Source organism: Anomaloglossus baeobatrachus, chromosome 4 (genome assembly GCF_048569485.1).
Source record: "Anomaloglossus baeobatrachus isolate aAnoBae1 chromosome 4, aAnoBae1.hap1, whole genome shotgun sequence".
Classification (NCBI taxonomy): domain Eukaryota; kingdom Metazoa; phylum Chordata; class Amphibia; order Anura; family Aromobatidae; genus Anomaloglossus; species Anomaloglossus baeobatrachus.
The window spans coordinates 220,484,907-220,509,987 of NC_134356.1; the positions used below are offsets into that span (position 1 = coordinate 220,484,907).

At 47.5% G+C, this 25,081-nt stretch overlaps 1 protein-coding gene across 1 annotated transcript in view; it reads left to right on the forward strand.

The window, feature by feature from the left end:
• The window catches only part of LOC142301387 (oocyte-specific histone RNA stem-loop-binding protein 2-like), a 36,852-nt gene that overhangs the window by 5,474 nt on the left and 6,297 nt on the right, over window positions 1-25,081 (forward strand). Inside the window, exons 2-7 of the mRNA XM_075342379.1 lie at window positions 3,572-3,706; window positions 4,356-4,445; window positions 7,443-7,556; window positions 7,675-7,800; window positions 14,966-15,103; window positions 16,329-16,428. Of these exons, the coding sequence (XP_075198494.1) occupies window positions 3,572-3,706; window positions 4,356-4,445; window positions 7,443-7,556; window positions 7,675-7,800; window positions 14,966-15,103; window positions 16,329-16,428 (703 nt within the window). The remainder of the gene's footprint in view (window positions 1-3,571; window positions 3,707-4,355; window positions 4,446-7,442; window positions 7,557-7,674; window positions 7,801-14,965; window positions 15,104-16,328; window positions 16,429-25,081) is intronic.

Below are 25,081 nucleotides of genomic sequence, written 5' to 3' on the forward strand. Positions count from 1 at the left end.
ATCTTCACAAGGGGTAGGGGAAGATGGACTGAATTTTTCTCCCAATTGCAGGGATGCCTGTATGTCATGGTCAGCTGCGCACATAGCGGGAAGGAGCACTGTTTAATTGTTGGAGCAGATTTGCTAGAATAGTTTGTGGGTGCTATTTCCAGAGCCCAGAAGGTGCCAGAGCAGCAGCAAACATCTGAGTGACCCCATTTTGCAAATTACCGCTGCAAATCTATCTACAAGTGACCATGTATGTTGGTCTTACAGGTGTTTTCTGAAACAGTCCATATAGCAGAGTGAAAATTAGAACTATGCCACCTTATTGCCCAGTACACTGTGCCCAGCTAGTGCTTTAGGTGGTACGCACCCCTTAAGTTGGTTCTTATGCCACTTTTCAACATAACTGCAGTTTAGGCATTTGGGGGGGCTGAGGAAGGGGGTATTTGGATTTGGGAGCGCAGCTGTTGCTGGATCAGGTTTTTGAACTGCTAGTAAGGCCTTGTTCAGACTGGTGTATTTCAGGCTGTATATGGACCTCAATGCCCAGACTGACCATAAATTTGGTTCTGGAGACAAGCCTTCAGCCTGGGCATTGCAGTCCATATACAGACCATGACATCTGCATGTCTGAACAAGGCCTAACCTAGAAACCCTCCATTTGTCTGACAGATGATGGGACCGGAGTAGGGGCTTTATTGAGGGACGAGTTGACCATTTTATTGGAACTTTTTTGGAATACATACGTTTTGGGGTTTGTTCGTGTTCATTTTTTTTTTTTTTTTTTTTTTTTTTTTTTTTTTATTAATAGTATTGCTCTTTATATAATAAGCAGTAATTCCCAAATAGTTTAATTTTATTCTGTGTATTGTGTGGTATAATTAAGACAGTTTTGTTCTTCGGTCATTGCAGCTACAGAGATACCGGATTGTTTTTATGCTTTCTGAAGCCTACAGAGCCCTGCTGCCAGGAGGAAATAATTTTATTCTTCCCAGCAGCCTCGGTCTTTCAGTCAATGAGCAGTGGCTTTAATCACACATCCAGACGTAATGTTGTTCTATACAAAAAGAGAGCCAGCTAAACGCAAAATATTATGTATTATAAGATGTGCACCTCACTAAAAATTCCAAACTGTACTATTATAAACTTTAGATTTTTGGCAAAAATTGCAATCTCTTCAGCTACCTCGCCACGTCATGGCAAATCTCTTCGGTGCAGTCCTGCTCTAAAATATTTTATATTTAATATGTGCCATACAGCCCTCACATAGGAAAAACTAGAACTGTTTATAGCCGCACTTACCGGTTACAAGTTTAGGAAAAATGCTGCAGTAAAAACATTTGTTTTGGGGTTTTGTTTTTTTTTACTGTTTTCAGTGTTTTTTTGGTGCAGATTTTTCCCATTCATTAGAAAAACACAAAGTATGGACATACTGCAGATTTATTTCTGCACCAAATCTGCAAGGGAGAAAATACTCAAGTGTGAAAGACTTCGGGATTCTCATTGACTTTGCTGGTGTAAGGCTTCCCCTCTGTTTTTTTTGACAAATTAGCACTCAAAAATACAATAAAAATGCAATGTGTTCACACAGCATGGTAACAAAAGCATTGTTTTCAGATAGGTTTTTGTATTTCAGGGCAAAAAACTTTTTTTTTTTTTCATTGCAATAATTCTGACTTGGGAAATCATGCTGACTATTTCGTTTCTCCTTTTTCCAGGACATTGACTAGTACCATTCAAAAGGACCATTCGTCCTACAAAAAATAAGCTTATCCCTTTATCAATGGAAAATGTAAATTAAAAACTTAGGAGTGTACAAAAAGCATACGCAAGAAAAATCATCCAATTTGGTAGCGGTTAAGCCTTCTTGCTCAATGGGGGAGATTGCTTTTTACATGGCCAGCTATCATTACCGGGCCGCGGTTCTGTTCCTGGGATGCTGCGGTGGCAAGTCCCGGTTCCGTGACCCCGGCGATGTCCGTTAAAGTAGAGGGGGATGGTAGCTTGTGATGCCACCTGTGGTACTCAGCCAAAGATGGCAGATGCTGTGGGAGGGGACCTCTGGGGCAGATGATCAGTTCTCCACAGGTAGAACTGTGCCCCAGGGCTGTTGGGGGTAGTAGTCTTTGTAATTGATGGAGGGACTTAACATTGGAGTGCAGGACTGAGGATGCCAGTAATAACTGGACAACACAAGGGCCATAGTTTCCTTTACCTTTTGCATGGTAGTTGATGGTACAGGCTCGGGAGACTGGTCCAGCAGGTAACGGAAGTCTGATCAGCCTGGAAGAAATTGAGGGGATCCAACTAGCCAGGTGGGTTGTAGGCCTTCCTGCTTGCGCTATTATGTATGGGTCCCTGCGGCTTGAAGCTACCTCTTCCTTGTTAGTTTTGGTTCCCACCCGTATGGCAGGCAGCAAGAGTGCTTTACTGGTGCCACTTCTTCTATCATGGCTCCTGGCTCTATTATGTTGCTGTGCCCCCGGGCACTCTGTGGGCCAGAGGACCTGCAGTCTCCTGCCCTTCGGATTCTGCTGCGGGGACGTCATTACCAACGCAGCCTGATAATGCTCAAGTATGGAAACCTTGAATGTGTGAACATGGACCTGCATTACTGCTAAGGAGTATCTAAGAAAAATGAGATATTTAGCATATATAAATGGCCATTTGTATATCTGCCCAGATGCCACGTCACGGCATATCTTGTAACTGGGTACCTACATTATGCTGAAGCCTCTCTGGGTTAAAAACCTCCTGTGTATGGGCAAGTAGGAACCTGCTATATAGGATAAGATTACTTGTGGCAAGTGGGGGAGGGGTATGACCCTCTTTTTTTTTTTTTTTTTTTTTGGGTGGGGGTTGTATTTTGTCATGTTCAGTTATGCACTAGTTCACACGTCAATTTGGTGAGTGTAGTCAGTCTTTTTGTCTATTACCCACGCAGCCTCAGACTCCGATGTTCAGTTCTATGCGCTCGGCCCTGAGGGAGCTATGGCGCAGCTCTCATCTCACCGACCGTCTTCTCTCCACTCCTGACTGTTCTTATCAGTTTCACTTTGTCTGTGTGCCTGTGCCTAACTCCCCCTCCAGGCCAGAATGCATAGGGAAGCTCCCCTCAAACCAGGTTTTTGAGCTCCCCTTTCTGGTCCAGAGTAAGAAATGTTGAATGCTAGTGTATCTGGCATGGGAGACCCACACTCCCCTCCCCTATGCTTCCAGGTATAGCATCACCTCCTGTGAGGAGGGCAATGTTACTGTGGCAACCAGACTCCTGGAGTGCCACACATGCATGAATAAAATCAGCCAATTGGGTAGGGGTTAAGCCTTGTTTCTCAATGGGGGACATTGCTTTGTACATGCCCAGCTATCGAATATAGCTGGCAATGAAGTCTCAGAGCTCAGGTCAATAACTTATATCTGCTCCGAATGATCTAAACTGACTTATTACCAAATCAAAGTTGGACTTTGTGTCTGGAATTCTCCTAAACAGAGGTGAAACTGAAATTTTATATTTTTGGTAACAAAGCTGTGTGCATTTAGACTGATTCGAGACGCCAAAGCTTCACTTTATTGAATTGTTTTGTAGGCTAGATCCTCAGCTGAGAGTATATATGCCGCCATTGGCCTGCAATGACCCTCATCTTCATGGGCTTTCCAAGTCTTGTCTTCCTGAACCCTGGATGTTAATAGATAACCTCACTTCCATGGAAGACACTTTTAGGTAAAATGGATACCTCAGTAAACAGGTTGTGTATTTGGAACAAGTACAGTATACAATTGCAGAGTTTGATTCAGTAATGGTCACCATTGTAACGTTGTTATTTTCTACTATCAACAATGGCAACATGAGCAGTTATGCCAGGCCTGGTTCTCCCCGGCACACTGTTACTACATATCTAGTGCTGAGTGAAGGGAGCTGACTTGCTTATTTTAATAGTTAACCCCTCCTCTCCAAGTTCTGGACATGAGTGTTGCATGTCAAGGGGGCCAACCGGCTGCTTATTTCAATAGCCATGCCGGCTGCCGCATGGCCCCCTTGACATGCAACACTATCATGTCCAGAACTTGGTGAGGCTTCTACCAGGAATAAAAGAATTATACTAAAATGTTTTAATTTCCACAATTTTACTGTATATTCATTTTTTTACTTTTTCCCTTTTTCTGGTACACTGTGGTAAAACAAAGTACAGCTTGTCCTGCAAAAAAAATCAATTCCTCATATGTCTGTGGACAAAGTTATGGCTCTGGGGAAAAAGGGGAGGGGAAAAACAAAAATGCAAAAACCATAATTGTCCGTGTCAGGAATGGGTTAAAAGCACTGCTCTGGGATTAGTGCTGTAATACTGTTGGATATTCTTTCTTTTTATAAGGGTACCATCAAGATCCCGATTCCTCAGTGCTCCAGGTTTGCTGTCAAAAGAAGGTGGTTATCAACGTTCAGATATTGCTGACGTCAAAAGGTACGTCTACGAAGTCTGCAAGGGAAAGAGGGCAATCCCCAGGTCCATCTGATTCGCAAAGAAATAACAACATCTTACTGATGGAACATAAAACATCGATCAGTTCCAGACTGTTGGAGGCTAATTTCAAACTGCTGGCTAGGTTGTACAGAGTCCCGACTAGTCTTCATAGGATAGTCCCCTCAGTTGACCCTGTCTGCTGAAGATGTGGCTCGGGGGAGCGTGATTTCGTGCATGTTTTCTGGTCCTGCCCTTCTTTGCAGCGGTTTTGGTCAGAGGTGGGGGAGGTAATTGGGTTTCAAGGATTAACGACCTAATGCATATGGAGGATCGGACATCCTCTCTTAATGATCGTCAGGAAGGTTTTTTTTTTTTTGTTTTTTTTTTATAGGACCTGGTTTCCATGGTTGGAGTTCATTTACTCGGCAGAATACGCTAGATTGCTCTCTGTTCCACAGGAGTCGTAGCCCTCTGGGAGAAACCACCACCTCCTCCCCCCCCCCCTTTTTTTTTTTTTTTTTTTTTCCCCTTTCCTTCCCCCCTTACCCCCCCACCCACCCTCTCTTCCACCCCACTTCTTTGCCCCCCTCTTCCCCTTTTCTCCTCTCCCCCTTTTTTCCTTTCTACCTTTTTTCAATCTGTTTTAAACTTTTTTCAGGCTTTGCTCTTTTTCTCTTTCTCTGCTCTACATTCTACCCTTTTTGTGATGGGTTGGCTTATAAAAAGTTTTAACTGGGCCAGACTCTAGCAGTTGTGGGGATGTGATTTGTACATGTGGGGAGACTGGGTACATATCAATGTCATATTTGAAATAATTTGTTGCTCCGTGTGGAGCAGGAGATACTTTGTTTTGTTACGAGTTTGTCTTTAAAATAAAGAATTGAAAGAACAAAATAAATAAAGTGGAGAGGAATTTTAGTCTGATTCGTGACTCCCCCTGTGGTATGCGGCTATGATGGAAGCTGCCGCCGCAAGGGGGTGTTCCTCTGAGGATTGATGGTAGTGCAGCTTTGTTGGTACAACTCTCCACAGACAGAGCTCTGGCCCACAGGGAGGTTGGGAGTACTAGTCCACTCAGCTGCTGTGCAGCTAAGGCAGTGGAAGGAAGGGACGACACAGGGGTTGCAGTTAGTTCTTTACTCACTGAGATGTCACCACCTTTGGACTGACGAACTCCGCTGTCATGGGCTCCAGCCGATCCCGGATAGTTCGGAGGTCAGAACCAGTGTTTCTTTCAGTGAGTACTTCCTCCCTCCGACGTGTTGGGTCCTTGCGGCTTGAAGCTACGCTGGGACCAGAGTCCTGGGAATGGTTCCGTTCCCGTCCCGTATAGCGGGCAGCACGAGTCTGTAGATAGAGCTGCCCTATGGTCATGACTCCTGGCTCTATATGCTGTTGTTCCCTGGGCACTTTCTCTAAGTCAGAAGACTTGAAATCCTCTGCTCGGCGGATTCTGCTGTCGGGACTTGCAGTGCCCTGCAGCCTAAGACTTCGCACCCTTTTCTGTGTGTGCTCGGTCCTGAGGGAGCTATGGCGCAGCTCTCCCCTCAGCGATCGTGTCCTCTTACGTCTCACTTGTTTCCTTGTTGCTGACTAACTTTTATATCGTGTGCGCGGGGTCTCCTTACTCCCAAGAAGAGTTGCTCCACCCCCCCGGGTTGCTGAACTAGTGGGTGGAAGGTCCCATACCTTGTGGTGACCGTCCTAATGACCCTACCGTAACCCAGTCCCGGTGAGAAGGCAACTATGTTTTGGTGAATTGTGGTGGTTTACCGGCAATGACCTCCTCCTTAGCCGGGATGAATACTGCACCTCTGGTGAGCTGCAGTACCCTGTGGCGACTGAAGCCTCAGGGGCGCCATAGAATAATCTTCCCTCAGGGACACTAATTGGTCACAAAGACCAAATGGTGTCACTGAGGGGTGGATTAGATTGTTTTCATGTCAAGAAACTTTATAATGTATGCAGAGATCTGGTTTTTTTTTTTTTGGTTTTTTTTGTTTTGCTTGTCTTGTTAGCTTAACCAACCCAAGTTTTGGGAATATATGGAATTTATGTACTGGTGTCTTTGATGTAAAGCTTATAGAAACGCACTGCGCATCCTTATCAGGAGGCAAAGGGACCAGATGTTTACGTGGCCTCTGCTGTGGAACACATTTTGCATTCCATAAACTAAGATGGCAGCCAAATATGACTTGGCGTTTTTCTTGAGGTGCACTCTGCATTCCACTGATGGGGTGGTGGCCAGAAGTGATTCTTTGCAGCTGCCAGGTACCGCTATAACTGCATCACGTGACTTTTGTGGGGTGCAACTTTGCGTTGCACAGATATGTTGGATATTTCCCTAACCCCTTTGACTAACTTACTGGCGTGTTGATTCAGGCCCTAGCATTATACTAAATCTCCCTTCCTTGGTATGAGGGGGTGATACTGCCCTACTAAGGACTCATCGTTCCCCTGATAAACCCACATACTGATGGTGGGAGGGAATGCATAGACAGGGGACTCGGCTTCTTGACTTGGACCCCATGGGTATTGAATATAAATGCCGCACCATCCTGAGTTCTTGCTATAGACCCAAGCAAACTACTCTTTCCTGAAGTGTACATATCTACATTTATTTATTTTTTGGGGGGGGGGGTTGGAAGTAGGGCTTGTATAGTTAACGGACGGTGTGTAGAGGCTCCATTTCACATTATTAGGGTGCCAACCTCCACGGCTAGGTAGGGGACAACGAGGGCTTTCTAGGGTCAACATGTTGGACACAAGTGCTGACCTAATTATTGCCAGACGCTGCCCCCTTTTAAAATATTTTCCTTTTTTCTGGCAGGTCTTTAATATTAATTAGGGTAACTTTTCATTATTTGGACTTTTTTATATTTTAGTAATGACTAATAGTGTAATATTTTTTAAATATATGTTTAATTCTAATCTACTCCACTAATTTTTCTTTTAATTACTATTTTGTTTTTGACCCTCCATGAATGCGTTTTGCAGGCAGACTTTCCCTGATTGTCCAAAGTCCATCCCTGAGGAAAGTGTGCCAAAGAGGGTCAGTATTGGTGTTGATACAGAACTGGATTTGTTGGAGTCAAAAAAGAATAGATTAAGGTATGACTTCCCACACACTCATAACCCTGTTTTGAAGGGGTTAAAGTTCAAAAACGTTCTACGATTTCAAATTTTAAGTAGCAGATTTTATTATTTCATTTTTTTTCTTGTTAATCAGCTCCCCAATAACCCAACATTCCAGTAAGTTTGAGATGGATGACACTGTTCTTCAAAGGCGGCAGAAACAAATAGATTATGGCAAAAACACAATCGGTTATCAGTGTTATCGACAAGAAGTTCCAAGGTAAGGCTTATCTAATTGGCATATTTCTAAGGGAAGTGCTTTTGACTATTAATTTAAACAAACCTGTTAGCAGGTTTTCACTATGTAATCTTAGAGCAGCATAATGTAGGAGCAGAGCGCCTGATTCCAAGGATTTTACTTGTTAAGCTGTGTGCTGTAGTTTAAATACAAGCAATGTTTTATCAGCAACAGATTATCACTGCCTGACTAGGTCTCATGTGCCTGCCAGTGAGGGCTTGAAAGACAGCTGCAGAGAACCTAAGTACACATTCTATTTGAGAAATAACATTTGTTTAGCTTTACCTCCTTTGATTATGGTGCCCAGGGACTAGAGGCATCTGAAAAATATTGGCCAATTATTCTGATAGACAATTAGATCAAAGATGCCCTTAGCCCACACCCACAAATGACATCTAGAATAAGTAGGGCCATGGAGGACAGACTTGTTCATGGCCAGTATAAGACCCTCTAAACCAACAATATAAATGGGAGTTTTGGGCATGGTAATTGTTTTTTGTTTTTGTTTTTGTTTTTTTTTTTTCCCCCTTATCTCTCCAATTGTCATACAAATTCATGAATCTCAAGTATATCTAATCATTTGATATAAGACATCCATGAATTGCTACACATAGGCATATTAAGCTGGGAGGAGGAAGCTTTTCTGCCAAGGGCCATTTGGAAACTTCTACCAACCCTTTCAGGGCCTCGCAAAATTATCAACTTAAAAATTATCCTGCTATATTTGGTCTATAACTCGCCCCTATTGTGATGGCTAGAGCTGCCTCTTTGGTGCGGCTGTGATAAATGATATTGATGATGTTGCTTCTCCACTGCTTATCCAGTGTTTTCTCGGTCTGGAGCGCAGTCAACTTTGTGAGTTTTGTAAATTATATACATCATATAGGAGATGCTGGGACTACTGTATGTACATCAAAGAAGACATGACGGCTGCACTACATGCACCACATAGGAGGCGCTGGGTGCATATAAAATCACAGGAGGGGTTGGGGGCACGTGTACATCACTGGGAGGCGGGGGCACAGACAGAACTGTGGAGGCACAAAGTACTGGACAATGGGGCTGCTGCTTATCTTTGGGATGGGAATGCATTGTGTTTCTCCACCCACAAAGTATGTCTTCAGCAAGTTAACCAGCATGCTGAGGACCTACTCACTCAGTGTATGCGCACACAGCATTCAGTAGTGAACGCTGTGTGAAAGCGCTTGCAGTGCATGTTGGACTTTAAAAGGCTGGCAAGACAATATTGCCACCTGAGCACTGCAGTCCCTGGGAATCTACCTGGGCATTGGCCACAGAAAAGGTCATCGTGGGCTGCACATCTTTAAGTAGATTACCATGTTGCGCCTGTTCCCTTCTTGAATTACCCTTTCTCTTGTCCTTGACCATCCTGAAAACCTGCAACGCCAAACATCACCCACAAAGTCCTTTTCTCCTGAGCACATATCCCAGAACCTAAACTGTCAGTCCATTTTTGTCTCTAACCCAGCAAGTCTTAGGTTGAGGTGGCCCATGTTGGATCAGGTCCTCAAACCAACATGGCACGGCACAGTCCATCCCTTTTTAAGGGTAACCCTTTTTATCAAGGGCACAGTCAATTTTCTCCTCCCCGATTAGCACTTAAAATGGGGACAATCTTCTTTTTTTTTTTTTTTTTAATAGTCCTGTTTGACAGCAACAGTCCCTAGGGGCAATGTGAATCCTGCATTGGGTGCAGTCCTTAACCCTCACAGTTGCAATGTTCCTCAATCCAGCAGGGGTATGTGCAACAGGTGCAAACAAAAAAAAACTGTAGGAGGGGGGTTCAACAGTCTTCAGCAGTTCTTGGGTATAACCATCTCAGCCATGCTTGGCTACATTATAGTTGTACTGGATAAGTGGGTCTGGACCCTGTTGAACCGTGACCTTGCGGGAACTTTCAACTGTCCCAGTCAGTGCAAGAAGTACAACGTGGCCTCCTCAGCTTCTGACTCCATTCTCCTTTTCTGCAATGTGCCCACCTTGAGTTGTGACCTCTTGAATTGTGATCTATATCAAATGGAGTTCATTCTTTCCACTCTTGAACCTCTTACTTTGAGGGGAAATGTGTCTGGTGGATTTCTGACCACTCCAATTAGTTGTCTATTCTTGTGGGCCTTTTGGCCGGTGTTACACTTCCCAGGTTGATTTGAGTTTCTGGTAAAATGTTTATTGGTGACTTATTTTTGGTATTTATTCCTTTATTGGTTGGTGCATTGTTTTGGTTCTGTTTGTGGTATTCTTTACTGTCCCTCAATCTGTTAAGGACTCTCTAGGACCTTAAGGGTCAGTCTTCGGTGAGTGGGAGCGCAATATGCGCAGGACTAGGGTGTGGACCTCTGCGGCAAGGTAGTGGTGAGAATAGGGCCTACCTGTGTCAGCTCCCCTTGCTCTTCTTTGTTGAATGCCCAGTTTTATTTATGGTGATTGTTCTTCTTAAGGGATTAACTCTCATTTTTAAAGTTTACCTACATAAATTCTAAGTTTTAGGAGTTTATTTCCGTTAAGACCTCTCTCGAACTAGGGACATCTTCTGTGATCATTGGGGAAACCAGCAGAAACTGGGCAAATAAGGCTTCCAGCTGCTTTGAGCCATAATTAAGCCAAAATTAGGGTGTGAGGCGCTGCCTTTGACATCTGTTGACCTGGAGAACTTGTCCCCCAGGCCACCCAGTCTTTCTTCCATTAATGCAATCACCCTCAGCCAGTGCATGCTTCTCACTACATCTGAGGACAACACACCATGCCTAGTGATTTCAATTGCCATTGCACTGTATAGCACGGCTTGTGCCTCAATTTCCAGCAGGCTAATGGTATTGCATCACTTGCTGCTAGGAATCTTGTGTCATGGCTCCACCTTTCACTGGGTGGAGTCTCCTTTGCCTCACCATCCTATTTTACTGTATCACACCGCACTGGGCTGGCCTTCTTCCACTTTGCTTTACTGGGGCAGACACTACACACTGGGCTGGTACTCCCATACACAACACTCCCTTTGGTAGGTGTAACCTCTTAAGGGTTGGACAGATCTGGGCCCTTTTTGTAGCTTATGTGCCCATGGTGGGTGGTACCTTCTTCCACTGCTATCTTTGTCCATTCTCTGCACCATCTTAGACTGCGTAACTGTTCCCATCCTCCATGGAACTTGAACCTTCCCTGCATTCTCAATCCTGCATTAGCAAGGCTCTACCCTGCCAGCTATGTTGTGTAATATGACACAGGGCAGTAGGTGAAGTAGTAATCTTACACCCCTACACGTTACATGAAAATAGGAGTGCTGGCTTGTTGTGTGGACTTGTGCAACAGGGGCATTACGCCCTGGAAGGCCGCATTGTGCCAATGGCTTTGGCTGGCCAGAACGAAATGCTGTACAAGTCAGTGAGACCACTAGTTCTTTATAAACTGTTTTACTGAGTAACCACTTGGCAACAACTACGATATGTACTGTATATAGTTCGTACATAACTTTTTCCACTATTCTTCTACAGAGTATTTCTACAGACTTTCCTCAACGTCACTTGCTTCTGTCTCCACCCATATCTTCCTTCACCACAACTCGTCTTAAGAGAACAGTCCAGTTAGTGAGTCACATCTTCAACCTGCAGATCTAGGCCATGTCTCAATCTTACAGGAACTAATTTGTCAATATGGCCTAACTTAGCTTCCAGTTTTATGCTTAAAGGGAACCTGTCATCAGAAATTTCGCCCAAAAGCTAAAAGATTCCCCCTCTGCAGCTCCTGGGCTGCATTCTAGGAAGGTCCCTGTTATTATTGTGCCCCATGTGAGACCAAAATAAAGCCTTTATAAAGTTCTACCTTTTTGTATGCAGCTTCTGTAAATCTGTCACGGGGGCGGGCTCTCTGCCGTCCGTTATTTTGCCCCCTGGTCCTGTACGCCGCCCCCATCGCTCCTTTCCATATCTGATGCACCGCCCACTGCTCCAGCCATCCCCACGCATGCCCAGTGCCAGTCTCACAGGACTGAGCAGTGTGACCGCTGGTGACATGTGCGCAGGCAAGTGATTATGGACGGGACTGTGACTGTTATCAGCAAGTACCCGGCCATAATCTCGTGAGCGCGCAAACCTCTCCAGCATTCACACTGAGCTCAGTGTAGATGCTAGACTGTATGGGCTGCTTCCAGGGATGACGTCCCTTTGTCATGTGATAGGGGCGTGTTCGAAATACTATCACATGACAAAGGGACGTCATCCCTGGAAGCAGCCCATACAGTCTAGCATCTACACTGAGCTCAGTGTGAATGCTGGAGAGGTTTGCGCGCTCACGAGATTATGGCCGGGTACTTGCTGATAACAGTCACAGTCCCGTCCATAATCACTTGCCTGCGCACATGTCACCAGCGTTCACACTGCTCAGTCCTGTGAGACTGGCACTGGGCATGCGTGGGGATGGCTGGAGCAGTGGGCGGTGCATCAGATATGGAAAGGAGCGATGGGGGCGGCGTACAGGACCAGGGGGCAAAATAACGGACGGCAGAGAGCCCGCCCCCGTGACAGATTTACAGAAGCTGCATACAAAAAGGTAGAACTTTATAAAGGCTTTATTTTGGTCTCACATGGGGCACAATAATAACAGGGACCTTCCTAGAATGCAGCCCAGGAGCTGCAGAGGGGGAATCTTTTAGCTTTTGGGCGAAATTTCTGATGACAGGTTCCCTTTAAGGAACTCCTGCCCGGGGTACTCTCCATCTCGGGTTCTTAGGTCTGTCCTGGCCGGTTACCATTGAGTGTTAAACTCGAGCCTTACTGTGGTATCTTGTCCCAGGACCAGTCTCCAGCCATTCTCACTTCCTCGGCCAACTCTCTTGTGGTCTCCTCAATATCTCGCTTTCCTTTCTCCACTCACTATAGGAACACCTATGTCATGCAGCTTTGCTCGTTAATCAGACTTTGGGTCCATCCCTAGTGCACACGGGGCCCTTTCTGACTGTAAACTCTAGTCTCCTCCACCTAGCCACTCCTATTCTGGGCTAGTCCACAACATTCTGGTTCAATGAGGTTACTTCAAACTTGAAAGCTGTACACCATTGACATCTGCTCACTGAGGTGGCCAATGTATTTATCAACTGGTAATGCAGCCATGTGTCCTGGTAGCTGGGATCCTGGCATTTTTAGTCACCCTATTTAAGAATCTTAGTCTATGCAACTCCCCTGTTTAATCCAAGTGGAGGAAATGTCTACAGAGCATAATAGACCAGTGGGATGTCTTATAGCAACTATAATTCCACTAACAATGGATCCTGATAGGGTAGAACCAGGGTACCTGATCAATATCTCCCTGATATTCATGAGATCTCAGTAGAATCGCAACTCATAGGTGACTGTTTCTTTTCAAATAATTATTCTATCTGCTTTTACTGGAGACATATATTACATTTCAGGATACCTTCTTTGATGTGTGGAATAACCTATGTACATGTGGTGCCCTGGACTAGCCAGGTCGTCACAGGTACTACCACACACCCCCACCCTGAGACAGACACATCAGCCAGACACAAAATCCTTGTTGCCTCCCTCCAGGGGCTGATGTCCACACCAGGTGGGGTGGAGCCAGGCGGTTGGCCCCACCCACCGAGGAGTTCAGTCCTGGAGGCAGGAAAGGGAAGAGAGAGTAGAGATCAGTGAGGGAAGTGGTAGGAGAGGAGAAACCTGACCGTGTCCGGGTGTGTGGCCCGGGCACCAAGAGCAAGGTTGGCAGACGGTGGTGGCAGTCTGCAGGAGAGGCAGATCAACGTAGGACCGGGGACGGGCGGTGGCCCACCGGTACCGAACCGGGGAGCGAAGTGAAGCCAGTACACACAGGCAGGGCCTACGGACCCTCACCAGGCTTGCAGTCGCCATTAGAGGTCAAATCCGTCAGTGACCGGAACCCCAGGGATTTCCGAACAGCCAAGACCCGATTGAAGGCAACAGTCTGACCAGCAAAAGGAAATACAGCTACCGCCACAGAGTTCCAAGGGCCAGAGCCTGCGGGCAAAAGGGCTCCTCCGGCACATACACACGCTGGGGAGCGGGTTACCGGTGGGAATTAATCGGGACCAACATACACAAAGGTGCAGGGAAAGGCAGCCACCACCAACCGTCCGGGAGAAACCACAGCAGCCGGCTGCGGGACCCGTCCATCCAGCCGTTTGGTTTACCAGAGACTTTGCGTATATTTGTGGCTGAGTGAGTACAACAGTGCCATCAGGCACCGCGCTGCGCAGTCCAGGCGACCCTGCACCCATCCAACCCTGCACCCATCCAACCCTGCCTCCCCGTCACCTCACCGGGCCCCGGGACCACCAACCCCTACCCACGGAGGGGGAAAACACCATCCCAGCTGCTCCCTGCAATCGCTCCCGGGATCCCTGTCACCAGCAGCGGTGGTGCCCAACCTCACCACAACCCGTGGGTGGCATCACGGACCAAATCCCCAAACCAAACTACCCCCGTTCACTCACGGGCGAGGAGTGCCGCTCGAGTCCCCGGATCCAGCCCACCGCTCGAGCCACTGAGCAGCCATCGCATCAGCGCCGGACCCGAGCGTTAGCGAGCGCAGCGGTGTCCTCCCCCGCCCGCGACATACACATTACACGGTTATAGATTTGCATTAATCGCTGAACTCTGGAATGCTGTACAGGTTTTGTTTCTTTTGCTCCTTTAACAAAAAAACAAAACAAAGTTTGTATACACATATTTTGAGTGTTAATTTGCATTTTACTTTCATGTAGTTTCCTATAATTCTGTAGTGCAGATCAATAAATTCAATAGGAGGTGTTTTTAATCTATAGGCAGTAAGCTACCCCATGTGGTGGTTACAAGCAGAGACTGAATATATTCTTATGGCTATGCTAGTTATAATTTAAAACACCAGCCCTCCTAAAGATATAAGATTTATTGAAACTCTAAACCAGCTGCTGAAGGTCCCTGTAGTTCTTGCCATTGAAGGTTATGTCCATACCCATGGCTCACTAGCACTTTTAGTTATATACTGTATGGCCAGCTGAGTGATTGGTAGAACATAAATTCTCTAAACTTCAATTTTGTAGGTTATAAAAATTTCTTGTTTAGAATTTATAATTGTGCTAAGGAAAAAAGCCAATCTATAAACTCTAACAATTTCTCAGATCTGAAAGGATACCAGGAATTCATCCTTGCAGCCCCAACAAATATAAGAAGTACAGTCGGAGGTCTTGGGATATGCAGATTAAACTCTGGAGGCGATCACTTCATGCATGGGATCCCCCTGTTGAGGTCCCACTTCAGTAAGTATGAAAAGCTTCAAGTTCACTCTATTTGAGATCCTTCCATGGCAAAGCTACCAATCCTACATTCACTGGGTGTACTTATAGACCAATCTAAACATATTCCAGAAGTCAAGTTACTGTATTTGTTTTTGGTTGGCTTGAATAGACAGCAGCTTGGCACGCTCAATAAAATGGCTGTAGGCTCATAACCTAGAAAGAACCAAAGTATAATCACTAGTACATTATAAAGCAGTGTTTCCCCCAACTCTAGTCCTCGAGAGCCACCAACTGTGCATGTTTAGGTTTCCTTGGCATTGCACAGGTGATGATTCCATGATCAATACTAAGGAAATCCTAAAAAACTTGCACTTCTGGTGGCTCTTGAGGGCTGGAGTCGGAACACTGGTATAGAGCAAAAATTGCCTTGAGCCAAGGAGGACACAGGAAGGGGCACTTCAAGCCTACAGCCTTTATTCTATGGAGTGCGAGGTGTGGTCTATTTACCTGCTCACTATCATATCCATGAAATGCATACCTTGATTTATCATTCTATATCTGTGTTTAGGCACTAAAAACCTACATCTGTATGTTACATGATCATTGCATTTTACTAGCATGGGGTTTTTTTTGGGTTTTTTTTTTCCTTTTTGATTGGGATCTTTACTAGGGATCTGTCTACATATTCCCTAGCTATGCTTTTAGGTGTATTTCTCTCAATTTACCATATTTATTTTTAGTTTTTCAATCTGTCATTAACTTTTTTATTTTTAAAATAGCTGTCACTAATTCATATATTTTTATTTATTTTTTTACATTTTTATTTTATTGGAAAGTTTGCATTTTTTTGGTTTGTAGTAGTTATATCTAGGGGCTTCAATTTTAGTGGAGATTTTTTTTTTTTTTTTTTTTTTTTTGTAGTCTCAAAGATCATGTTGGGATTTGTAACAAGTCCTTAATTTCATTCCTGAGCTTGTCACATTCTGACAACTCAACTTGTGTACAATTTTCTCTATGCAGTTGCTTGTGTAGTTAAGAGCACTGGTATGTGTTCTGTATGGTGCAGATCACAGCAGCTAGTTACCGCACTCCTATTCCTCTGCAGAGGGGTAAACTGATGAAAATGCCAGATAAGCAATTTAATAGCCTATTGCTATTCCACATGTACATGCATTATGTACTTTCAAGAAACTCTTCAGAATAAGTTGCCCTTTAAGATATTGACTGAATTAAATCTGTTCTTCAGGAAAGAGAAGACTTATGATCCATCACATAGCTGGTTTAATCCTTGGCTTGGTGGCACAGAGGCACTTCAAGGTTTAGCAGCTGATCTATTTGATCTGCAGGTAGGTTTGACATCAAACTTTATGAATAGTAAAATGTATAGGTTTTTTTTAACAGATTTGAGAGCATAGATATTTTTAATATAACTTGGGGGTGAGGGGGGGGTGGAGCTCCAATCCTAAACAGACAAGTTAGTGGTAGTCAAATTGTTTTTTTTGGTGGCTTGGTTTTTTGGGGTTTTTTTTTGCGCTGGCCAAAAAATTCAATTTTGGTGTTTAAATTCTCATTTGCTTTTGCTGCCAAGATTGCATTTATTTCAACTGGGCTTTTTACAGATACAGCAATACCAAGCATGTTTAAAGGGTTTTCTCCCCATAAAGTAAATTTTAAAGTTAATTTTTATCAATAGATCTTAAAATTTCCACAATTGGATGTTTGGGTAAAAAATATTCCTGTGCTGATAAGGCCTAAGACACACGGCGTGAAAATCGGACCAATATTAACCTATGTGCCCACACCCATAAGCGATTATTTTCTCAGCCCTAATCTTACCGAGAAAACAGTCGCAGCATGCTGTGGGTGCAATGCGATCCTTGTTTCTCTTGCACCCATTCAAGTCTATGGGGCAAGAGAAAAATCGCACTGAACTCGTATTACAGCGGTGTAACGTGAGCGCAGTGGTATTCTCGCATCAGATGGCAATGGAGGAGATAGGGAGATAAATCCCTCCCTCCCCTCTTCAGCGCTGGCCCTCCCCTCCCCAGTGCCGGCCCGCCCCTCGCAGCTATGGTCCGATTGCATGATCGAATCTCAGTCGCAATGACACTGCTCCCGCTGTGCTGCCAGCGTGAGCTGAGTCATGTGAGAATTGCAGTAGTCCCCGTGTGGCCCAAGCCTAAATGTGCCCCTGCTAAGTGCTGTGTAATGTCTGTGTCTGACTGTGCAGGAGCATGTTCTGATCATATCACAGGTCCTGGGCAGGGAAGCACACAAGAGTAAACACATTACAGCAGCAGATTATAGCTGACTTTTGTGAGGGAAAACCTACCTTTTTTCCCCTTCGCCCATGACAGCACCACCTGACAGCACCACCTGACAGCACCACCTGAGAGATATGTTCCGCCAACATCAGGACAGGAAATCCACTGATAAAAAGGCGGCACCTCTACTCCACATCAGTTCGGTTTCCTGTCCTGACGGGACGAACCCACGGATTCTCCCAGGTCCGACCCGGTGTGCAAGCTTGGTACTTGCCAAAAGCCGGCATTCTGGCCTGGAAGCACCTCCCCAGGGCTTCATGCTTATGCGGTGGTGGGGCGCGGGCCTGGAGCGGGAGCTCGGCTCTGCGTCGCCCCCGGTGATGTCCGCACACTGAGCCTGTAAACTGGGCGCCCTGCTGCTGCTGTACACACCGGGGGTGAAGAGGATGGGACGCCACACCCGGAAATGCTTCCACTGCGCATGCGCAGGGTCGGCGAAGATGGCGGCGCCCAGGAACGAGATTCGGGCGGCAGATTTCAAATGGTGAGAGATAAAGAGATGACGCTCGCGGGGCTATGGTGAGTAGATCTCCTCCGTTAGGATGGCTGACAGCTCCCCATCAGGGAAGGAGGTCCCAGACAGAAGGACTCTCAGGCTTCCCACCCTCAGCAGAAGGGGGACCGCCCCCTGCCAGAGCAAGCCCCTCCAGTCCGGCAGGTCGTCACTCTGATTCCAGGAGGTCTGGAAATCGTAAATCTCCACCTAAAACTGTATTTAACCACCATCTTGGGGGGTGAGTGCCTGCTGGCTTATTGCTTCCTTATGTTTCCTTCTGTTCCATTGTTTCTCAGGTGCCCAAAAAGCATACCTCAAAAAAGAACAATAGATCATGTAGGGTGTGCAAGGAGACTCTGGCTTCTGACTACCGGAAAGACCTTTGTTCCTCCTGTATTAAGAAAGTCCTGTGTACCGAAGCACCGAGTTTCACGGCGGAGTTAGGCCTTGTGCGCACTAGGCGTTTTTGCTGCAATTTTAGCGGCGTTTTTTACCGCGTTTTTGTGCTGAAAACGCAGTGACATTGCTTCCCCAGCAATGTCTATGGGTTTTCATAAGTGCTGTCTGCACACAGCGTTTTTTTGTAGCTGCGTTTTTTGTGGTGACCACAAAAATGCAGCATGTCAATTTCTGCGTTTTTCACTGCGTTTTTCACCCATTGAGTTCAATGAGATGTTCAACAACGCAATGAAAAAAGCATATAGCTGCGTTTCTATGACTAAAAACGCAGCTATAAACGCAAGGGGTGGGCAGTAAAGTGACGTGTACAGGAAGAGGATTCCTTCTGTTGGTAAACACAGAAGCATGAATCCTCCCGGTACCGTCACTGCTGCGTCCACAACCCGCCCGGTGCCATGTCAGCTCCGTGCGGCGCCATGTCTGGGTGGAAGGTGGAGGCAGCGGCGAAAACCAAAGTGAACAGTAGAAAAAAAAGTCATACTCACCTGTCTGCAGGGTCCCGGTGCCATGCCCGCTCCTGTCCCGGTACCGCCGCTCTGGCTGTGTGCAGTCTCCCCGGGGCACGTACGAAGCTTGCAGGACCTGGCGGTGGATCACCTGATGCAGTCACCTGACGCATCAGCTGATCGTAATTCTCGCGGTGTCGCCGGCTTTTTCGTGCCCGGCCTGCTATCAGCTGATCCTGCCGTCAGGAGACTTCATCCCTGATTACCGGCAGCTCCTGCAGCGATGGGACAGGATCAGACTACCGTCCGATCGCTCCAGGAGCTGCCGGTAATCAGCACAGACGTGAGGTTTTTTTTTGTTTTGTTTTTTTTGCACCGATGCATCAGCTGATTGTATAATCGGCTTTTATACAATCAGCTGATGTGTCATGTGATTCACATAGTTTAACCTGACACATCTGATCGCTTTGCCTTCCAGCAAACCGATCAGATGATATTGGATCCGGATTGGACTGCGCGGGACCCTTGACCCAGGATTACTGCGGAGGGGGGTTCTTTATTTCAATAAAGATGGAGTCACTAATTGTGGTGTTTTATTTCTAATAAAAATATTTTTCTGTTTTTTTTTTTTGTTTTTTTTTTATCATTACTAGAAATTCATGGTGGCCATGTCTAATATTGGCGTGACACCATGAATTTCGGACTTAGGGCCAGCTGATAATATACAGCTAGCCCTAACTCCATTATTACCCAGCGAGCCACCCGGCATCAGGGCAGCTGGAAGAGTTGGATACAGCGCCAGAAGATGGCGCTTCTATGAAAACGCCATTTTCTGGGGTGGCTGCGGACTGCAATTCACAGCGGGGGTGCCCAGAAAGCTTGGGCACTCTGCACTGCGGATTCCAATCCCCAGCTGCCTAGTTGTACCTGGCTGGACTCAAAAATTGCGCGAAGCCTATGTCATTTTTTTTTTTTAATTATTTCTTGAAATTCATTAAGTAAAAAAATAAAAAAAAAAGGGCTTCCCTATATTTTTGATTCCCAGCCGGGTACAAATAGGCAGCTGGGGATTGGGGGCAGCCTGTACCTGCCTGCTGTACCTGGCTAGCATACAAAAATATAGCGAAGCCCATGTCATTTTTTTTTTTTTTTCTTTTTGGGCAAAAAACTCCTGCATACAGTCCTGGATGGAGGATGCTGAGCCTTGTAGTTCTGCAGCTGCTGTCTGCTCTCCTGCATAAACTAGTTCTGCAGCTGTCTGCTCTCCTGCATACAATGAACATTTTGAAGAAGGAAATGACATCAGACCCTCTTTTTTTTTTTCCATCAACAATCTTTAATGGCATTGTGCACTGATTAAAAACGCAGCAAAAAACGCACCAAATCGCAGTAAAAACGCATGCGGTTTTGTCACGTTTTTTTAGCCGCGGGTGCGTTTTTGAGACAAAACGCACAAAAACGCAGCGTGAAAAAAACGCCTAGTGCGCACATACCCTTACGGGGCATTATTAGAGCCGAAGTGAGGAATTCTATGGGCTCCAGGTCAGACTTAGCTCCAAAGAAGCATAAGAAGACAGCTAGGAAGTGGGCTGGATCATTCACTAAGTCCGATAGCTCTGACAAGGGCTCGGTTTTTCTTCCCCGGCCTTTTCATCAGACTCAGACTCGTGCTCTTCTTCGGATGAAGGTGGCAGGCCGTGTTTTCCTCCCTCTGAGGTAGCATCCCTGGTTTAAAGCGGTCCGCGCTACTATGGGGCTGGTGGACGATAAGAGTCAGGAATCTACACAGGACCTTATGTTCGGTGGCCTGGAAAGTAGAAAGGTCTTTCCAATCCACCACAAGATCCAGGAAGTGATAAGGGATCAGTGGCAGAAGCCTGAAAAGAGAATGCCGATTTCCTCTTCTTTGAAGAGAAAGTATCCCTTTGATGAAGCCGCTACCACATCATGGGACAAAACTCCTAGGATCGATGTGGCAGTGGCGAAGGCATCCAAATCCACGACCCTCCCCTTTGAGGATTTCGGTTCCCTCCGTGATTAGCTGGACCGAAAGTCGGATGGGTATGGGTTTCTCCGTAGCACTTGGGAGGCTACCACGGGAGCTCTAAGACCTGCGGTGGCGGGGACCTGTGTCACACGTTCCCTCATGGTCTGGGTCCAACAGCTGGAGGACCGGCTTAAGGATGACACACCCGAAAGGAGATCCTCTCCTCCATACCTCGCATCCAAGGGGCAGCGGCGTTTCTTGCAGATGCTTCCATTGACTCCTTGAAGTTGTCAGCTAAAGCTGCTGCCCTTTCCATTCTGCCAGATGGGCCCTTTGGCTGAAATCTTGGAAGGGAGACGTCTAATCCAAGGGCCGTCTATGCAGTACGCCCTGTGAAGGTGACTTCATCTTTGGCTCACAACTAGATGATCTCCTCTCCAAGGCATCAGATAGGAACCAGGGCTTTCCGACTGTGCAACAGCAGTTTCCACGTGATAGACGTTTTCGGAGACGGCAGTTTTTCCATAAGCCCCCCAAGGAACAGGACTCCTGGCGGGAGAAACTATGAAAGACGTCTGGATTTATGTTTGCCCCTTCCTCCTCCTCGAAGTCCAAGGGTCCCCAATGACGCCAGCATCCCGGTGGGAGGGAGGCTCTCTCTCTTCCTCCCCGCATGGGAACGGATCTCTTTCAGCCAATGGATTCTGCGAGTCATCTCGGACGGTCTCTCCTTGGAACTCGGTTCGCCCCCTCGGGAGTGCTTCGTTGTTATATCCATGCCTCAGATCGAGAAAGCCAGGGCATTGGAGGACGAGATCCAATCTCTCCTTTTGAAAAGGGTCATACAGCAGGTTCCCAGGGGGGAAAGAGGTCAGGGAGTGTATTCCCCTCTGTTCCTAGTCCGCAAACCGGACCAATCCTTTCGGACGATCATAAATCTAAGGGTCCTCAATCAGTATCTGATACAACACCCTTTCACGATGGAGACGGTCCGGTCTACAATCAAGCTGTTATATCCCGGCTGTTTTATGGCAGTCCTCGATTTAAAGTACGCATATTATCACGTCCCAGTTCACCCGGCGTCTCGGCGGTTCCTCAGATTCGCCCATCACAAGGACGGATCAGTGCTTCACTATCAGTTCAGGGCACTGCCCTTCAGTGTCTCCATGGCCCCAAGGGTCTTCACAAAGCTGCTGGCAGAGGTAATGGCGCAAATCAGGTCTCACCGGATCCTCGTCGTCCCTTACTTGGACGACCTGTTGGTAGCAAGTCCGTCCGAGTCCCTCTGCAGAATGCATGTGGCGACGGTAATCTCCATCCTTCAGGGCCTCGGTTGGATTATAAACCGGGAGAAGTCCAGACTCCATCCTCTGCAACGTCAGGCCTTTTTGGGTCTCATCCTGGACTTGACCACACAGATGTCCTTTCTCCCAGAGTAGAAACAGCTCAGGATTCGTTCCCTGGTCACCTCGGCAATTCACAATCCGGTCATGTCCCTCCGTCAAGCAATGTCCCTGGTCGGGTCCCTTTCAGCCTGCATCCCCTCGGTCCCTTGGGCTCAAATACATATGCGCTCCCTTCAGATGGAGGTCCTGGGCTGGCAGCTGCGGTCAGGAGACTGTTTGGACCGCCTGATCCGGTTAGATCCCGAAGTCCTTCCTTCCCTGTCCTGGTGGCAGGACTTGGCGCATCTGTCTGCAGGGGTTGCATGGTGTCCCAGGGTCAGATGTTATCACCACTGATGCCAGTCACCTGGGCTGGGGGGCCCACTTGGGTTCTCAGAAGCTACAGGGTGTTTGGGACGCTCAGCTGCGACATCAGTCTTCCAACTTCAGGGAGCTCATGGCGGTGAATCTGGCCCTTCAGGGCTTCCTCCATTGCCTCTCAGGTCGGAGTGTTTAGATCCTTTCAGACAACAGGGTGGTGGTGGCCTATCTGAACCGTCAGGGAGGCACCAGGTCCTCACGACTCCTTGCCCTCACTATCCGGATCTTTCATCTTCTGGAGTCCCGTCTCCACCTTCGGGCCCTTCATATTCCTGGGAAGGACAACATAGAGGCGGACTTCCTGAGCAGGCATCATCTCCATCAGGGGGAATGGGCCCTGAACCCCCGAGTCTTTCAGAAGATCGTCGCTCTTTGGGGGGTGCCGGTTTTAGACCTGTTTGCAACCAGGGCCAACAGGCAGCTGGAAAGATTCTGCTCTCTCAATCCCAGGGATCGTCCCTGGGCGATAGACGCAATGCAGGTATCCTGTTCCCGGGGTCTTCTGTATGCCTTCCCTCCCTTGATCCTTCTCCCGGTAGTACTCAGGAAGATCCGGGAGGACCAGGCTCATGTAATTCTCATTGCTCCATTCTGGCCCAAGAGGGCCTGGTTTTTCTGGCTTCAGAAGCTGGCAATATCGGAACCTTTTGGGTCCTTCCAGTGGAATAGGACCTTCTCGTGCAGGGCCCAGTCTGCCACCCCAGGGATCCTGCCCTCCACCTGACAGCCTGGCATTTGAGCGGCAGGTACTCTTAGCCAGAGGCTTCTCGGAAGGCGTGGTGTCTACCCTCAAGAGTAAAAAGGCGGTTACCACGGGTATTTATGGCAGGGTCTGGCAAAAGTTCCTGCAGGTTTCCGGTGCACAGGTGATGGGTCCTCCTATCTCGGCCATTTTGGATTTTCTTCAGAAGAGAGTGGTACTGGGCCTGGCCACTAACACCCTTAAAGTCCAGGTTTCAGCCCTTGGTGCCCTTTTATAATCAGAACCTGGCTGGGAATCCCTGGATTTGCCGTTTTATTAGGTCATGTGCTAGATCTGCCTCGGTTCCCATTCCTTGTATGCAGGGCTGTATTTTGCCTTCGTGCTGCCCTAGGCACTTTAAGTGGTCGCGCCCTTTAGTGACAACGTAACACTGAGTTTTCGCACATCACATCTGTTTAAGGCAGATCTACTCTGTAAAACACTTTTAAAAAGTATAAATGAGAAATGAAGGGCACTAACCCCCCCCCCAATGGGGATCACCACAGGCACATCAAAACATAGCATGAGTATAAAATATTCCCACCACACCGTCCCCACTTATATACTGTGACTGTCACATTGCCCCTAATAAACACCACACTGCCCTCCCTTATAAATTATACCCACCACACCTTCCTCAATTATGAAATATGATCTGCACATTGACCTCACATCATGCTGCCCCGTCCTCACAATGTCCCATGCATGCTGCCCCCTCCTCACAATGTCCCATGCATGCTGCCCCCTCCTCACAATGTCCCATGCATGCTGCCCCCTCCTCACAATGTCCCATGCATGCTGCCCCCTCCTCACAATGCCCCATGCATGCTGCCCCCTCCTCACAATGTCCCATGCATGCTGCCCCCTCCTCACAATGTCCCATGCATGCTGCCCCCTCCTCACAATGTCCCATGCATGCTGCCCCCTCCTCACAATGTCCCATGCATGCTGCCCCCTCCTCACAATGTCCCATGCATGCTTCCCCCTCCTCAGTGTCCCATGCATGCTGCCCCCTCCTCACAGTGTCCCATGCATGCTGTCCCATCCTCAGTGTCCCATGCATGCTGCCCCCTCCTCACAGGGTCCCATGCATGCTGCCCCCTCCTCACAGGGTCCCATGCATGCTGCCCCCTCCTCACAGGGTCCCATGCATGCTGCCCCCTCCTCACAGGGTCCCATGCATGCTGCCCCCCTCCTCACAGGGTCCCATGCATGCTGCCCCCTCCTCACAGGGTCCCATGCATGCTGCCCCCTCCTCACAGTGTCCCATGCATGCTGCCCCCTCCTCAGTGTCCCATGCATGCTGCTCCATCCTCACAGTGTCCCATGCATGCTGCTCCATCCTCACAGGGTCCCATGCATGCTGCCCCCTCCTCACAGGGTCCCATGCATGCTGCCCCGTCCTCACAGGGTCCCATGCATGCTGCCCCGTCCTCACAGGGTCCCATGCATGCTGCCCCCTCCTCACAGGGTCCCATGCATGCTGCCCCCTCCTCACAGGGTCCCATGCATGCTGCCCCCTCCTCACAGTGTCCCATGCATGCTGCCCCCTCCTCACAGGGTCCCATGCATGCTGCCCCCTCCTCACAGTGTCCCATGCATGCTGCTCCATCCTCAGTGTCCCATGCATGCTGCCCCCTCCTCACAGTGTCCCATGCATGCTGCCCCCCTCCTCACAGTGTCCCATGCATGCTGCCCCCTCCTCACAATGTCCCATGCATGCTGCTCCATCCTCACAGTGTCCCATGCATGCTGCCCCCTCCTCACAGGGTCCCATGC